General features: G+C 36.4%; 3 protein-coding genes across 3 annotated transcripts in view; all 3 read left to right on the forward strand.

The window, feature by feature from the left end:
* Positions 1-18,486, forward strand: part of LOC115424810 (interferon-induced protein 44-like) — a 34,758-nt gene that overhangs the window by 13,541 nt on the left and 2,731 nt on the right. Inside the window, exons 2-6 of the mRNA XM_030142226.1 lie at positions 5,727-5,768; positions 5,864-5,897; positions 6,107-6,323; positions 14,578-14,721; positions 14,868-14,948. Coding sequence (XP_029998086.1) covers positions 5,727-5,768; positions 5,864-5,897; positions 6,107-6,323; positions 14,578-14,721; positions 14,868-14,948 — 518 coding nt within the window. The remainder of the gene's footprint in view (positions 1-5,726; positions 5,769-5,863; positions 5,898-6,106; positions 6,324-14,577; positions 14,722-14,867; positions 14,949-18,486) is intronic.
* Positions 1-18,486, forward strand: part of LOC115423645 (interferon-induced protein 44-like) — a 108,149-nt gene that overhangs the window by 11,475 nt on the left and 78,188 nt on the right. Inside the window, exon 2 of the mRNA XM_030140569.1 lies at positions 13,867-13,914. The gene's annotated coding sequence lies outside the window, so the exon portion shown is untranslated. The remainder of the gene's footprint in view (positions 1-13,866; positions 13,915-18,486) is intronic.
* Positions 820-4,168, forward strand: LOC115423646 (interferon-induced protein 44-like). The gene is made up of 8 exons (XM_030140570.1): positions 820-957; positions 1,859-1,909; positions 2,005-2,038; positions 2,240-2,456; positions 2,681-2,827; positions 2,974-3,145; positions 3,250-3,350; positions 3,479-4,168. Exons 2-8 carry the CDS (start codon positions 1,861-1,863, stop codon positions 3,647-3,649), a joined length of 891 nt encoding a protein of 296 aa, XP_029996430.1. The 5' UTR covers positions 820-957; positions 1,859-1,860; the 3' UTR covers positions 3,650-4,168.

The following is an 18,486-nucleotide window of genomic DNA, read 5'->3' on the forward strand; positions in this document are numbered from 1 at the left end:
GACTATTGTACTGATGTTCTTTCAGTAGACGCAAAGATAAGTATCTGCCACATGTGAATGATTTTCAGCCTCATGTATATGAGGTCCCACCATGCAGTGGTGGGCTGTCAGGGCCAGGAAAGCCTTCTCTGTTGGCCTAAAAAAAATTAGATATTTACTTAATAAAATGACAAAAACCATAAACATGTTAATACATTATACTCACTGAAACTACCACTTATTTTTTAGTCTGTCTGTGACCAAATCCATTTCTTCTCCTCTGTTGGCTATTGTGTGTTGGAAAAACACCTATTAAATCTAAAACAGTATATTTTACCTACCAAAACGATGACTTTTGGTCCCATATTCTTACTGCTTGTTCTCATACCATCAACAGAACTTTTTTCTCGTGCGGTGTCTGAAAATTATTGTGTGATTGATCAGAAATTCAAAGTGGGGGTCACTAATGCAGAAAAGCAGAGGACTTCCCAGGAGTTCAGCACTTGAGTTTCTCATGAAGTAATAAATGTCCTGAAGATACTGAGGAACCATAGATATATTATCCAGCAGTCAAGTAATGGGTTTTATAGGGATCAGCAAACTGGAACACAGAAGTGACACAAAAACACAAAAGTCTCAAATCAGTGATATTCACCTTAATAAAATTCTGAAATATTAACTCTGTGCTTTTATTCTGCCTGTCATGTATGCATGTATTGTTATTTTCACTCCTTCTCTTTTTCACATTCTTAATGCTGGAAAGAACTGTGATGCCTAGAACCCTCCTACTCAATTTTTAGATACAGCACATCCAACCCACAACCTGCCTGCTGTGTTTGTGGCCGTGACACTAAAACTGGTATGACATGTCTTGATAGTCCATGTAGCACGCACTATAAGAAAGTGAAAGATAACAAGTAAAACAAATATCAAAGTCGACAACAGAGGAAACAACTCCACCGACTGTGCAAACTGAAGGTAGAGTTATTTGTTCTTTTATTGTAATTGTTTTACTTTATTTATAAAAAGCTGAGGCTGAGTTCACACAACAGTAAAACAAATGAACAAACTTACTTTCATTAACTCACAATTCACAGCTTTGATAAAATCTGACAAAAATTGAGTAGTTTGGGACTGTTTCATTTAGTATACTACAACTACATGGTGGTATGATATCAAAATATTTAATATTTTGTAGCTGTTCACTTTAAACAGTATTTTTGCCCATAATTCAAAGATTCACCACTGCTCTTGTTTCACAGAAGAAAACCATATCAGTGAAACTGAAAAAAACTATTCCTACATATTCTGTACCTTGAGTCACATGAAATTATGCTTATTAACACACGCAAAAAACAACCATTGTACAGTAACTGTGCTCTTAGTTACATAAACCTGTTGAACTCACATCCAGGATTAAAAATGTAACATTAAAATTATCACTTGTGGCAACATTGTGCTGTAGTTCATAGTTATAATAATGACCTTCACACACTTTTAGGAAAGTATGAAAGTTCCAAACATATATGTTTGTTTTCAGCAGTGATGAATGTAATAGATGACAGATGTCGTCAGTGTGAAATGTAACCATAACTACCACATGTGACCAGTGTAGGTCTGTTTATCTGTTTAATGTGATTTAGCTGAAACTGTATGAATGTTACTTGAGACAGTTTATCATTTGTGGTAAAAAGAATAGAGTTGAGTGATCTGACAATAAAATGAGAATGATATTAAAAATACTGTCAAATATTTTCTTCTTTGTAAACAGTAAAATGATGCTTGTAACGATTATGTAATGTTTAGTATTGACTATATGCAAAACATTCATGTCTGTGTTATGTTAATGTTAGTATTAAATATTTAGCATTCTTTACAGCTATGAATTGGATGTTCCAAAAACGTGAAGTGAAGCCCTCTTCTTCACCGTGTAAGATACTGAAAACACTTAAGAACATATGTTCAACTCTGACATGATTATACATGTTTGTTATATTTGATAAATAACGTGCTATGTCTTTTTAGTGCTTGATAAAGAATGGCGACCTGTACCATGGAAGTGAGTGTTTTTTAATTCATCTTTAATATGTGCTTTTTGCTCTAATGCAACACAAATATTCTGCCAGTGTAATTTCCTGTTTCTGTGGTTTCCTGTTATTTGGTTTGACTAGAGCTAAGCCTACCTGCATAGCAAGTGAAACATATCAGCTCTACAGACAAAAAGTAATACTAAACATCCTTAAATTGTCTTTTTTAATAGTGCCAAAGCTGAATATCTACAGTTTGTGAGGGGTTTTGAGCCTTTTCAGCCTCATAATGATGAGAAGAATGAAGAGCAGTGCATTAGAATTCTGCTTCATGGACCAACTGGTCACGGCAAGTCCAGTTTTATCAACTCTGTGGACACCATCTTACAAGGCAGAATGACTGGACGAGCTTTGGCGGATACAATTGTAGGAAATTCCTTCACCAAAAAGGTGTGAATTGAAACTGAGGAAGAAATGACCAAGTTCATGTATTGTATTTCATGCTTAATGAGAGATAATATTCTTTCATTTAGTGTGTTTCATCTGCAGTGATAATTACTGCACAGATAATTTACTATCAGCTGTATTTGTTTATAATCTAGTGAATAATAAAGGACATTGGTGTGATCATGGTGACACCTCTGTTATTATAAGTTAAATCTTCTGTTTTACAGTACACAACATACAAAATTACAAAAGGAGCACATGGGACCTTTTACCCATTTGTCTTCAATGACACTATGGGCCTGGAGAAGGACAAAGGAGTTCTTGAGGAGGACATCAAACTAGCCATGATGGGACATGTCAAAGATGGTTACACGGTAAAGTAACTGAATTAAACTTTGAAGCAACTAACTGTGATGTGCAGAAATATGGTACATTTGATCTAAACTATGTACATGTATTGTAGTTACATGTAGGGTATGGAGAAGAAAGCAAATTAATTGTGTTTTTGACTGTTTTACAGTTTAATCCACACTCCACATTATCCACAGATGATCTATACTACAACAGAAACCCCAGTCTGAATGACAAAGCACATGTTCTGGTTTGTGTCGTCTCTGCCGCTAGAGTACATTTACTGTCTCAGGAATTAATGACGAACATGAGGAATGTGAGGCGAGAAGCTAGTGATTTGGGTGAGTATAAAAATGAATTTGGGGGTTGGTTCATAAGTAAAGTTGAAACGATGACCTGATTAATATTAACTTTATTATCTTTGGTGTCTGCTCTTCATCCTCAGGGATTCCTCAAATGGCTATTCTCACCAACATTGATGTAGCCTGTCCTGAGGTCGATGCAAACTTAAGAAACGTCTACAAAAGCAAGTTTGTGAAGAGACAGGTAGGTCTAAATGTGTTTGTTTCATGTTTACAGAGTTATAATCTTACATTGAAATAACACAAATATCCTCTTTAAGTGGAAGTTTACAGTAACTTCTTTAATGTTATCTTGTTAATTTGACAACATAGATGGAGGTTCTGAGTGCATCACTGGGTATTCCACTGAACTGCATCTTTCCTGTGAAGAACTACCACTCAGAAATTGCTCCAAATGATGACCTTGAAATGTTGATACTGATGGCACTGAAACAGATGATCCACTTTGGAGAAGATTTTGTGAACGACTGTAAATGCACATGAGACAAACACTGCTTCAGCTCATCATGAAAAAGAATCATTTCAAAAGTTGATTTTGTAGTCACATGCTGTGGGAAACAGATTTATGGCTTCATTTGCAGTTATGTCTTATATCTGATAAAGCAAGCAGAAGTGCACTAGTTTTGCGCAGATCTTTTACTAAACTTGTAAATGTAAATACTAAGACAAACTTTGCTTCAGCTCAACATAAAAAAGAATTGTGAAAACTTCATAATGTAGTCATATGCTATGGGAAACACATGTAGGGCTTAGTTTACAGTTACAGTATTATACCTGATAAAGCAAGTAGAAGTGCACTGGTTTAGTGGAGATAATTCATTTAGTTAAAAAACATTTAAAAAGATTCATCATGTAATTCATAATATCACATATTGCTTTCCAAACTTTTTCTTTTCAACATTACTTTAATATACTTTAGATCTCCTCTTCTAATACATGTTTATGTCAGCTGAAATGATAACCTGCTATGAACTTGTGCAAATGAAATAAAAATACATTGTGACCAAATGTGTGAAAATATTGCATTATTTAATTGGTTTGTTGTGTTTTTTTTCTCTTGTCAGGCCTAAGATTTTTTTTTGTTTGTGTTTTTCATTAGTGTGGTCGGTGCAGATAACCGTACAGTGTTGATGTGATGCTGATGTCATCACATGTTGTTGTCGATAACTCACCTGTTATTAAATTAAATTATGTGGAATAATGACTATGACGATAAGATACTGTGGAACAATAGATATATTAAGGGAGCACAAAAGGGAAACAAAGACACAAAAGTCTCAAATCAGTGATATTCACCTTAATGTAAGCAACACTGATATGTTATTCTGAAATATTAACTCTGTGCTTTTATTCTGCCTGTCATGTCTGCATGTATTGTTATTGTTTTCTAGTCCCTCTCTTAATACTGGAATGAACTGTGATGCCTAGAAGCTTCCTGCTCTTTTTTTAGATTACAGCACATTCAACCCACAACCTGTCTGCTGTGTTTATGACCACGACACTAAATCCAGTATGAAATGGCTCAATACACCACATCACATGCTCCAAAAGAAAGTGAAAGTTAACAAGTCAAAATTTGATAAAAGTCGACAACAGAGGAAACAACTCCACCGACTGCACACACTGAAGGTAGAGTTATTCGTTCTTTTATTTTAATTGTTTGACTTTATTCATAAGAAACTGAGGCTGAGTTCACACAACAGTAAAACTAATGAACAAACTTACTTTTTTTTAACTTGTAGTTCACAACTTTGATAAATACTCACAAATGCTGAGCAGTTTGGGACTGTTTCTCATACAGCAATTACATGGTGGTATATTCTTAAAAGAATAATTGTTTTATAGCTTTGCACCTCAAACAACATTTTTCCCCGTAACTCAAAGATTCACCACTGCTCTCGTGTCTTAGAAGAAAACCATATCAGTGAAATTGAAAAAGAAAACAAAAAAAGCAAAAAACCATTCCTATATATTCTGTAGCTTAAGTCACATGAAATTATATTTATTAACACCTGCAAAAACAACCATTGTACAGTAACTGTGCTCTTAGTTACATAAACCTGTTGAACTCACATCCAGGATTAAAAATGTAACATTAAAATTATCACTTGTGGCAACATTGTGCTGTAGTTCATAGTTATAATAACGACCTTCACACACTTTTAGGAAAGTATGAAAGTTCCAAACATACATGTTTGTTTTCAGCAGTGATGAATGTAATAGATGACAGATGTCGTCAGTGTGAAATGTAACCATAACTACCACATGTAACCAGTGTAGGTCTGTTTATCTGTTTAATGTGATTTAACTGAAACTGAATGAATGTTATTTGAGACAATTTATCATTTGTGGTAAAAAAAACAAAACAAAACATGGAGTTGAGTTGATCTGAAAATAAAATGAGACAGAGATGGATAATAGAAAGAATATTTTCTTCTTGGTAAACAATAAAATTTTTATTGGAATGTTTATGTAATGTTTATTATAGACTATATACAAAACATTCATATCTACGTTGAATGTGTTTGTGTTTATGTTAAATATTTATCATACTTTACAGCTATGGGAGGAAAGAAGTCTAAACCTGAAGTGGAGCCCCCTTGTAAGATATTAAAAACACTAAAGAACATATGTTCAACTCTGACACAATTATGCATGTTTGTTATATTTAATAAATAACATGCTTTATCTCACTAGTGCTTGATAAAGAATGGCGAGCTGTACCATGGAAGTGAGTGTTTTTAAATTCATCTTTAATATGTGCTTTTTGCACTTACGTAACACAAATATTCTGCTGGTGTAATTTCCAGTTACTGTGTTTCTGTAGTTTCATGTTATTTAGTTTGACCAGAGTCACACCTACCTTCATAGCAAGTGAAACATATCAACACTGCAGACAAAAAGTAATGCTAAACATCCTTAAATTGTCTTTTTTAATAGAGCTAAAGCTGAAAATCTACAGTTTGTGAGGGGTTTTGAGCCTTTTAAGCCTCGTAATGATGAGAAGAATGAAGATCAGCATATTAGAATTCTGCTTCATGGACCAACTGGTCACGGCAAGTCCAGTTTTATCAACACTGTGGAAACTGTCTTACGAAGCAAAATGACTGACCGAGCTTTGGCGGATTCATGTGGTGGAAAGTCCTTCACCAAAAAGGTGTGAATCAAAACTCAGCTGTGTTTGTTTATAATCCAGTGAATAATAAAGAACACTGGTGTGATCATGGTGACACCTCTGTTATTATAAGTTAAATCTTCTGTTTTACAGTACAAAACATACAGAATTACAAAAGAAGAAGATGGGACCTTTTACCCATTTGTCTTCAATGACATTATGGGCCTTGAGAAGGACGAAGGAGTTTGTGAGGAGGACATCAAACTAGCCATGATGGGACATGTCAAAGATGGTTACACGGTAAAGTAACTGAATTAAACTGTTAAGCAACTAACTGTGATGTGCAGAAATATGGTACATTTGATCTAAACTATGTACATGTATTGTAGTTACATGTAGTGTATGGAGAAAAAATACAGATGAATAGTATTTTGTTTTTTTACAGTTCAATCCACACTCCACATTATCCAGAGATGATCTATACTACAACACAAACCCCAGTCTGAATGACAAAGTACATGTTCTGGTTTGTGTCGTCTGTGCTGATAAGGTACATTTACTGGATGAGGATGTTATGAAGAAGATGAGGAAGGTGAGGCTGGATGCTAGTGATATGGGTGAGTACAAAAAATGAATTTGGGGGTAGGGATGTAACGATATGAAAATTTCATATCACGGTTATTGTGACCAAAATTATCACGGTTATCATTATTAGCACGGTATTGTTGAAATGTGTTCAAAATGTTCAAAAAGTACTTATACACACACTGAAATAATATAACCAAGTTGTATTTTGAAAAAAACACTAATAAAGTAACATGCACAATGTACTTTCTGTTGCAGAAACATTCAAGTAATAACATGTAAACAACAAACATACAAATGTGCATTAAAGCTGGCACCTTATGGACACAAGAGATATCTGCACCAGGGGTGGGAACTGATAGGATCTGATCAATATCAACGCCATTATCAGTTTTGCTTATCAGTCCAATTCCTTATCAATTCTCCTATTGATTCCTTAAGTGTTTCTGAGTGTGAAAAGTAAAGAAAAAGTAGTTGGACAGGTCATAGTGGAGTTTGTTTGAAGCTTGAGTTGCCAAAATCCTTGTGATGCATCCAGTTTACTAAAAAACTTTGCGCCAGCCATTTCACTTGTTATTTCATCCCTTGTAGGTATCTGATAGTGCTCTCTTTTTATGTTCGCATTTAAGTCTTTTGGATCCATGCACACTCGAAGAGCACCTGTTGGTTTGTTAATGCACACCATGGAATTAACCCATTCAGTCGGTTCCTCCACTTTTCTTATCACTTTCAGTGACTCCATTCGATCCAGTTCCTCTTTTAGCTTGTCCTTAAGCGCTGCTGGAACACGACGAGGAGCATGAACTACAGGCTGAGCTCCTACTTTCAGCTGTATCTTGTAGGTGAAAGGCAAGACTCCAAACCCTTTAAATATATCTGGGTACTGGTTCACTATAGCTTTCACACTGTTTGGCTCAGAATTGCTTATACTGTAGACACGTCTGACTAGGCCTAGTTTCTCACATGCTTTGTCTCCCAACAATGACTCATGTCCTTCTGGTACTATAATAAACATCAGGCTGTGAGATTTCCCTTTAACTTGTACCTTGAGTCTGCATTTACCTTTGGTGTTGATTGGCTGTCCATTATATGCTTGGAGTGTACTGTTTATTTGGTAAATGTGTGGCTTTACCTTCATTGCTTTCACATCCAGCTCATTCACCAGATTTGCTTTGGCTCCTGTGTCCAGTTTAAATGTGACCAGGGCTCCATTCACTGGTAATGTCTCTGTCCATTTGTCCTGCTCCACTGTATTGACCGTCACCTGTTCCATGGGTGTGTCCTGTTGTGTCACCAGGCCCACGAAAAACGTGTCACTGAGAGCAGTTTCCTCCACTGTGTGTACTCTGTCTTTTTGGTTTTGCTTGTTCTTTGTGAAGCATTGTTTAGCAAAATGGTTTTGTCCTTTGCACTTATTGCACATCTTACCATAAGCTGGACACTGTTGTCTTGCATGTTTTGTGCCACATCTTTTGCAATGAAACGTTTCTGTCTCTCTTGATCCTTTGTTGTGCACCTTTGTATATTTGTGTCCTGTTTGTCGTGTGGTCACTGCAGCTACAGCTGTCCCTTCCGCGTCTGCGTCCCTCGTTGACCCGCTGAAGGTTTTTGCATGCTGTAGAGCTAGTTCACTGGCATGGCATATTTTCACGGCGCCATCCAATGTTAAGTCTGCCTCTCGCAACAGTCTTTCTCTCATTTTTTTATCTTTAATTCCAAACACGATCTGGTCTCTTATCATAGATTCCTGTAGCTGTCCAAAATTGCATGTTCTTGCTTTTAGCTTTAGGTCAGTCAGAAACGTATCAAAACTCTCTGTAGGTTGTTGTATACGTGAGCGAAAGACGTACCTCTCAAACGTTTCATTCTTTTTAGGCGAACAGTGTTCATCAAACTTTCTTACTACCACGTCAAACTTATCTTTATCTTCTGCAGTAGCGAAAACAAACGTGTTGTATACCTCCACCGCTTGTGGACCCGCCACGGTAAGAAGCAGTGCAATCTTCCGTGCGTCTGGCTTGCTATCCAGGCCGATAGCTTGCAGATATAGCATAAACCGCTGTTTAAAAGTTCGCCACTCACAGTCCACATTTCCACTCCGGTTGACGGCATCCGGCGGCTTCACACTTTCCATGACATCCGTCTTCATAGGCCAACTCCTGGTACCATGTTATGTTTTTAATAAAACATAAAAAATAGACGTGGGTTTCTCAGCTTTAGCCTTTTATTTTTTAACTAGGCTGCTGCATTGTTCATGTCTTGACATCAACAACCGGCTTCTGCTTCTGCTACACAGTAAGTAGTTTTTAGCTCAAGACAGCCCCCTTGTGGTGTGGCTGTATTAACACCAAATACTCTTAATCAGCACAAACGTTTTTTTGTGCATGATACATATATTTTGCTGGTTTAATTTCCTGTTACTGTGTTTCTGTGGTTTCCTGTTATTTGGTTTGACTAGAGCTAAACCTACCTGCATAGCAAGCGAAATATATCAGCACTACAGACAAAAAGTAATACTAAACATCCTTAAATGTTTTTTTTTTTTTAGTGGTGTAAAGCAATATCTACAGTTTGTGAGGTGTTTTAAGCCTTTTCAGCCTCATAATGATAAGAGGAAAGAAGATCAGCGTATTAGAATTCTGCTTTATGGACCAATTCATCACGGCAAGTCCAGTTTTATCAACTCTGTGGACACCGTCTTACAAGGCAGAGTGACTGGATGAGTTGTGGTGGATGCATCTGAGAGAAAGTCGTGTACCAAACAGGTGTGAATTAAAATTGAGGAAGAAATAACCAAGTTCATGTATTGTATTTCATGCATAATGAAAGATAATATTCTTTTATTTAGTGTGTTTCATCTGCAGTGATAATTACAGCACAGATAATTTACTATCAGCTGTGTTTGTTTATAATCTAGTGAATAATAAAGGACACTGGTGTGATCATGGTGACACCTCTGTTATTATAAGTTAAATTTTCTGTTTTACAGTACACAACATGCAAAGTTACAAAAGGAAATGATGGGACCTTTTACCCAGTTGTCTTCAATGACATTATGGGCTTCAAGAAGGACGAAAGAGTTCGTGAGGAGGACATCAAACTAGCCATGATGGGACGTGTCAAAGATGGATACACGGTAAAGTAACTGAATTAAAATTTTAAGTAACTAACTGTGATGTGCAGAAATATGATACATTTGATCTAAACTATGCACATGTATTGTAGTTACATGTAGTGTACGGAGAAAAAAGAAAATGAATTGTGTTTTTCATTGTTCTACAATTTAATCCACACTCCACATTATCCACAGATGATCCATACTACAACACAAACCCCAGTCTGAGTGACAAAGCACATGTTCTGGTTCGTGTCATCTCTGCCAATACAGTACATTTACTGAATCATGATGCTATGAAGAGGATGAGGAATGTGAGGCAGGACGCTAATGATATGGGTGAGTACAAAATTAATATGGAGGTTGATTCATAGGTAAAGTTAAAATGATGACCTGATTAATATTAACTTTATTATCTTTGGTGTCTGCTCTTTATCCTCAGGGATTCCTCAAATGGCTATTCTCACCAACATTGATGAAGCCTGTCCTAAGGTTAAAGCAAACTTAAGAAAAGTCTACAAAAGCAAGTTTGTGAAAAGACAGGTAGGTCTAAATGTGTTTATTTCATGTTTACAGAGTTATAATCTTAGATTGAAATAACACAAATATCCTCTTTAAGTGGAAGTTTACAGTAACTTCTTTAATGTTATCTTGTTAATTTGACAACATAGATGGAGCTTCTGAGTGCATCAATGGGTATTCCACTGAACTGCATCTTTCCTGTGAAGAACTACCACTCAGAAATCACTCCAAATAATGACCTTGAAATGCTGATACTGAAAACAGATGATCAACTTTGGAGAAGATTTTGTGAACGACTGTAAATGCGCATGAGACAAACATTGCTTCAGCTCATCATGAAAGGAAATCAAGTCAAAAATTGATTTTGTAATCACATGTAGTGGGAAACAGATTTATGGCTTCATTTACAGTTATATTATACCTGATAAATCAAGCAGAAGTACACTGGTTTTGCACAGATCTTTAACTAAACTTGTAAATGTAAATACTGAGACAAACTTTGCTTCAGCTCAACATAAAAAAGAATTGTGAAAAATTCATAATGTAGTCATATGCTGTGGGAAACACATGTAGGGCTTAGTTTACAGCAGGGGTGTCCAAACTTTTTTTCAAGAGGGCCAGATCTGATAATGTGGACATTGCCAGGGGCCAGTGGTCCCTTCAGACATTTTTTAAACAGTAAAAATTACACATAAATGCGCTGTTCTACTAAAATTTTATTTTCATTGTCACAATATCATTTTTTTTCAAAATGGCAATGTAACCAAATCTAAGCCACTCAGGTGTGAACAAATTAAAAAAAAACAAAAAAACATTTCTGCCTTCCTTTCACATCTGGAGTCAGATAACATAGAACAAACTGTATAGAGTATCTTAAACTTCCAAGTTGATAAAAATCTTAACCCCACATTCATTTTAAACATGACTTATATGAGTAATCATTACTCATATATTACTCAGTAATGCAAAGTCTGTTAACATTTAAGATGAAAACCTATGACTCTTACTCTTTTCTTTCACAAAATCCTTCAGAAAGTAATATTCTGTGTCACATCTACAAGTACATAACACCAGCAGTTAGAGGCAACTAACCTGGCAACTTGGTAGCCTGCCTTGGTGGTGAATTCATTGAACTCCCAGGTTCACATGAAGAGTCACTGTTGTGAGTTTAAAGCAGCTTGAATTTGCTTCATTTTTTTTGGAGCGCTCACTCCCTGCTAGCTTGTCGTATGCGTTAGCATGTTTTGTCTGCTAGTGTCTCTTTACATTGAATTCCTTAAACAAGGCAACAGTCTCTTGTAGGGCTGCACGATTTTGGAAAAAAAAAAAATCCCGATTTTTTCCTCTAAAAACTCGATTTTCGATTTCGATTTTTGGGTATAACTAGAAAAGGCAACAGCAGTCAAGATGTCGTTTTCGTGAGCAGCCCACAATGCAAGCCACTGCTCTGACCTCAAAGCTGTGATGGGATCACGTGATGAACCTACAGTTTTGTTTTGTTTTTTCTCTTCATTAAATCTTTGAAATGAAGTAGAGTATACAAACAATGTATACAACAAGAAAATAACATAAGTTTGTCAGGGGGAATACACTATAAGAAAATGTCCAAATCAGAGCAAATACTGATAGTTGTTACAACCTTTTTGTTTCCACATTTATCTAACAGCTTTAAATAAATTTCAACATCTTACAAAACATAAATAATATGTGGTTTTGTGTTACAGAACTTACATTTGTGAATGAAAAATTTAGCAAGTAAGAGGACTAAATTAATTATTTAAAAAAAAAAAAAAGTTTTTTTTTTTCTCTTTTCTGGGTATCTGGGCACACAGCAGTAATACCAGTGTAAGTCAGTGACAGGCATCAGTCGTGCGTGTGTGCGTGGACCAGGTTAATATGACTGATCCACATGCGGTTCTATTTAAACTGGGGGATCCGTGCGTGGAACAGACCGACCCAGGACACACTGGAGGGATTCTGTCCCTGGAGCTGGTGGATGTGTGTGGGCACAGGGCTGTGTGGGCTCCTCTGCTGAGGCTGAGGACCCCGAGACCCGGACCCGGTTCGGAAGAAGACAGTACGGTACGGATCCGGGACAACGGAAGATGAGTGATCCGCAGCAGTTATATTTCAATTGCGGAATCCGTGCGTGAAGCCACGGCTTATATTGGTATAAGTACTGTGGGTTCATGAACAGATTTAACGTCCGGTCATTACACAGACTTCTGTGACAGACCGCTGTCACAGGAAGAGCCTACGGTAGCCCGCGGGCACGCGGAGGCGCGCGGCCCGGAGGCATGAGAGAGAAGAAATCGATTTTACGATTTCCCTTTTTTAAAAATTGTCCTAATTAAAAAATCCGATTTCGATTTAAAATCGATTAATCGTGCAGCCCTAGTCTCTTGACAAATTAGGCAAACATAACTGCCTCGATTTTCAGTGAAAAAAAATTGTAATTCCCATCTCTCCTGGAAGCGGCGGCCCTCATTGTCAACTTTCGTTTTTTTATTTACAGGCGCCATGGTTAGAAATTAGCGAAAAAGGTTCACGGCAAGGTCACAGAGCCAGATAGAGTTAGAGTGGTGCTGCCACTATGAGGTGAAAGGAGGAACTGCATTTTGAACCTTTTCTGATTCATGGACTCGGTTCAACAGTCCAAGCGGGCCATAAATAATATAATATAAAACCCAAGCTGTGGGCCGTATAAAATCTGACCGTCGGCCGTGATTGGCCCCCGGACTGGACTTTGGACATGCCTGGTTTACAGTTACAGTATTATACCTGATAAAGCAAGTAGAAGTGCACTGGTTTAGTGGAGATCCTTCATTTAGTTAAAAAACATTAAAAAAGATTCAACATGTAATTCATAATGTGACATATTGCTTTGCAAAGTGTTTCTTTTCGACATTACTTTAATATACTTTAGATCACCTCTTCTAATACATATTAATGTCAGCTGAAGTGATAACTTGCTGTGAACTTAAGCAAATGAAATAAAAATATATTGTGACCAAATGTGTGAAAATATTGCATTATTTAATTGGTTTGTTGTGTTTTTTTCTCTTGTCAGGCCTAAGAGTTTCCTTTGTTTGTGTCTTTCATTAGTGTGGTCGGTGCAGATAACCGTACAGTGTTGATGTGATGCTGATGTCATCACATGTTGTGGTCGATAATTCACCTGTTATTAAATTAAATTATGTGGAACAATGACTATGACGATAAGATACTGTGGAACAATAGATACATTAAGGGAGCACAAAAGGGAAACAAAGACACAAAAGTCCACCAACCAACCAATCAGCCTTGGCGGAGGTCTGCACTCTCCGAGTGCTTCTAGTGTTAAATATTTATCTTACTTTACAGCTATGGGAGGAAAGAAGTCTAAACCTGAAGTGGAGCCCCCTTCACCGTGTAAGATATTGAAAACACTGAAGAACATATGTTCAACTCTGACACAATTATGTATGTTTGTTATATTTTATAAATAACATGCTTCATCTCACTAGTGCTTGATAAAGAATGGCAACCTGTACCATGGAAGTGAGTGTTTTTTAATTCATCTTTAATATGTGCTTTTTGCTCTAATGCAACACAAATATTCTGCCAGTGTAATTTCCTGTTACATTGTTTCTGTAGTTTCCTGTTATTTGGTTTGACCAGAGCCACACCTACCTGCATAGTAAGTGAAATATATCAGCACTACAGACAAAAAGAAATACTAAGAATGCTTAAATTGTCTTTTTTAATAGAGCTAAAGCTGAATATCTACAGTGTGTGAGGGGTTTTGAGCCTTTTAAGCCTCGTAATGATGAGAAGAATGAAGATCAGCATATTAGAATTCTGCTTCATGGACCAGTCTTTCACGGCAAGTCCAGTTTTATCAACACTGTGGACACCATCTTACAAGGCAGAATGACTGGACGAGCTTTGGCAGATGCATGTGGAACAACCTTCACCAAAAAGGTGTGAATTAAAACTCAGCTGTGTTTGTTTATAAACTAGTGAATAATAAAGGACACTGGTGTGATCATGGTGACACCTCTGTTATTATAACTTAAATCTTCTGTTTTACAGTACAAAACATACAGAATTACAAAAGAAGATGGGACCTTTTACCCATTCGTCTTCAATGACATTATGGGCCTGGAGAAGGACAAAGGAGTTTGTGAGGAGGACATCAAACTAGCCATGATGGGACATGTCAAAGATGGTTACACGGTAAAGTAACTGAATTAAACTTTTAAGCAACTAACTGTGATGTGCAGAAATATGGTACATTTGATCTAAACTATGTACATGTATTGTAGTTACATGTAGTGTATGGAGAAAAAATACAGATGAATAGTATTTTTGGTTTTTTACAGTTCAATCCACACTCCACATTATCCACAGATGATCCAGACTACAACACAAACCCCAGTCTGAGTGACAAAGCACATGTTCTGGTATCTGTGTCATCTCTGCCAATAAAGTACATTTACTGTCTCAGGAATTAATGACGAACATGAGGAATGTGAGGCAAGAAACCAGTGATATGGGTGAGTACAAAAAAGAATTTGGGGGTTGGTTCATAGGTAAAGTTAAAATGATGATCTGATTAATATTAACTCTATTATCTTTGGTGTCTGCTCTTTATCCTCAGGGATTCCTCAAATGGCTATTCTCACCAACATTGATGTAGCCTGTCCTGAGGTCAAAGCAGACTTAAGAAACGTCTACAAAAGCGAGTTTGTGAAAAAACAGGCAGCTTTAAATGTGTTTGTTTCATGTTTACAGAGTTGTAATCTTACATTGAAATAACACAAATATCCTCTTTAAGTGTAAGTTTGCAGTAACTTCTTTAATGTTATTTTGTTAATTTGACAACACAGGTGGAGCTTCTGAGTGAATCACTGGGTATTCCACTGAACTACATCTTTCCTGTGAAGAACTACCACTCAGAAATCACTCCAAATAATGACCTTGAAATGCTGATACTGATGGCACTGAAACAGATGATCAACTTTGGAAAAGATTTTTTGAACGACTGTAAATGCACATGAGACAAACACTGCTTCAGTGTCAGGATCTGTGCCTGTGTGACTCTTTGCTCCTCCTTCTCATAATCATCATTATCATCATCAGACTCACCTGCTGGAGCTGCGTGGCTGCAGCCAATTACCTCTGGCCTATTTAAGGATTAGGTTTGCAGCCATGCAGCGCTGGTCCATTTCTCTCATCTCCATTCTACTCATAACCCGGACATTTATTCATCTCATCTACGGACTCTGACCCAGGTTTTGTGTGTGTTTTTTTTCCCGTCTTCTATGGACTCTGTCTTAGTTTTTGTGTTAGGTTTTGTGTGCTTCTGTTGTTTAGTTTTCATTTTTGTTAAATAAACTTATTTTTTCCCTTCAGTACCGTGCATTTGAGTCCCCCCCCCCCGTTGTGACATTCAGCTCATCATGAAAATAAATCATTTCAAAAGATCATACTGTGTTCACATGCACTGGGAAACAGATTTATGGCTTCATTTACAGTTATCTCTTACATTATATCTGATAAATCAAGCAGAAGTGCACTGGTTTTGCACAGATTTTTTACTAAACTTGTAAATACGGAGACAAACTTTGCTTCAGCTCAACATGAAAAAGAAACATGAAAAATTCATAATGTAGTCATATGCTATGGGAAACACGTGTAGGCCTTAGTTTACAGTTACAGTATTATACCTGATAAAGCAAGTAGAAGTGCACTGGTTTAGTGCAGATCTTGAATTTGGTTAAAAACTAATATTAAAAAGACTCTCTAAGTAATTCATATCACATATTGCTTTGAAAAGTGTTTCTTTTCGACATTACTTCCATATACTTTAGGATCTTCTCTTCTAGTACATATTGTCAGCTGAAATGATAAACTGCTATGAACTTGAGCAAATAAAATAAAAATACATTGTGACCAAATGTGTGAAAATGTTACATTATTTAATTGGTTTGTTGTGGGGTTTTTTTCTCTTGTCAGGCCTAAGATTTTTCTTTGTTTGTGTCTTTCATTAGTGTGGTCGGTGCAGATAACGGTACAGTGTTAATGTGATGCTGATGTCATCACATCTTGTGGTTGATAACTCACCTGTTGTGATGATGCTGTAACCCTGATTACGATGTAGTAATAGAGCACAGGTAGATAATGATCAATAATAATAATAATCGGACCAGTATCAGAAGGTACTAAGTTTTTAAGGGCCAGGAATTTGAACATCAATGACAAAGACACTGCTGGTTTGTGTTGTTCTTATGACCACTTGTATTACAATTTTATAACACAATTTAACTTTACAACATTTTTAGAAAAACAAACGTTGAATGAAAAATAACAAACTAAAATAAATAAAGCCGGCAAAAAAATAAAACCCTCTTTTTTCCCCAAAGTTATTAATCCTTGTGTTTGGGCCCTTTTTCCAACCAGTGTCGGTGTAAGGTTTTGTCCTACCGCACAGTCTGAAGGAACCAGCTGTTTTGCACTTTGCACCCTCTGCTGATTTATGTAAGTCAGTGCAATCTATGTTTTACTCCTGGTACAGAAACAATAACAAACAAACTAATTAATGTAATGTGCTGTACTTTTCCTATTCCCAGAAACTAATATGGCAGAAACACCTCCACTGAAGGACATCCCACCGTGTCAGTGCCGTCAAAGTCACAAATATGTGGATATAAGACTTATTGTGAAAGGGTGGAGATATCTCAGTGCTTATCTGCAACTTTCAACTCCATCACCACTGCAGCTTTATTAACAGCTGTTTATTCTATGTATTACATAGTATTAGGGATAATAAATATCAAACATAGGGAAATACAATTGTAGTGGAAATCTGAATTTAGGATGTTAAACCCAGTACCAAGTTTCATTTTATGAAAAATTTCTGGCTAAAGGGTCAGTGCTGATGCAGCATCACAAACAGTTCTGCAGTAGACAGACAAAGAATACATGGAGTTCAGTGTGTTTGAAGTATGTGGATGAACAATCACTACCAACAGTAGAGAAGACCATCATTAACAGCCATTAGAAACAGGTCACAGGATTTGAAACTGGACAAATGATGAAACTGGAATAAGAGCAAAGTGAAATTATGTGGAACAATAGATACATTAAAGGAGCACAAAAGGGAAACAAAAACACAAAAGTCTCAAATCAGTGATTTTCACCTTAATGTAAAAACCAATGATATATTATTCTGAAATATTAACTCTGTGCTTTTATTCTGCCTGTCATGTCTGCATGTATTGTTATTGTTTTCTAGTCCCTCTCTTAATACTGGAATGAACTGTGATGCCTAGAACCTTCCTGCTCTTTTTTTAAATACAGCACATTCAAGCCACAACCTGCCTTCTGTGTTTATGACCACGACACTAAATCCAGTAGGAAATGTCTCAATACACCACATCACATCCTCCAAAAGAAAGTGAAAGTTAACAAGTCAAAATTTCATCAAAGTCAACAACAGAGGAAACAGCTCCAACGACTGCACACACTGAAGGTAGAGTTATTCGTTGTTTTATTTTAATTGTTTGACTTTATTCATAAGAAACTGAGGCTGAGTTCACACAACAGTAAAACAAATGAACAAACTTACTTTCATTTACTTGTAGTTCACAACTTTGATAAATACTCACAAAAGCTGAGTAGTTTGGGTCTGTTTCTTGTATAGCAATTACATGGTGGTGCAATCTTGAAATAAATATTATTTTACAGATCTGCACCTCAAACAGTATTTTTGAATGTAATTTGAAGATTCACCACTGCTCTTGTGTCTCAGAAGAAAATCATATCATTGAAACTGAAAAACAAAACAAAAACACAAAAAACTATTCCTAGATATTCTGTAACTTGAGTCACATGAAATTATGCTTATTAACACCTGCAAAAAACAACCATTGTACAGTAACTGTGCTCTTAGTTCCATAAACCTGTTGAACTCACATCCAGGATTAAAAATGTAACATT

This window comes from Sphaeramia orbicularis, chromosome 8 (genome assembly GCF_902148855.1).
Source record: "Sphaeramia orbicularis chromosome 8, fSphaOr1.1, whole genome shotgun sequence".
Taxonomy (NCBI): domain Eukaryota; kingdom Metazoa; phylum Chordata; class Actinopteri; order Kurtiformes; family Apogonidae; genus Sphaeramia; species Sphaeramia orbicularis.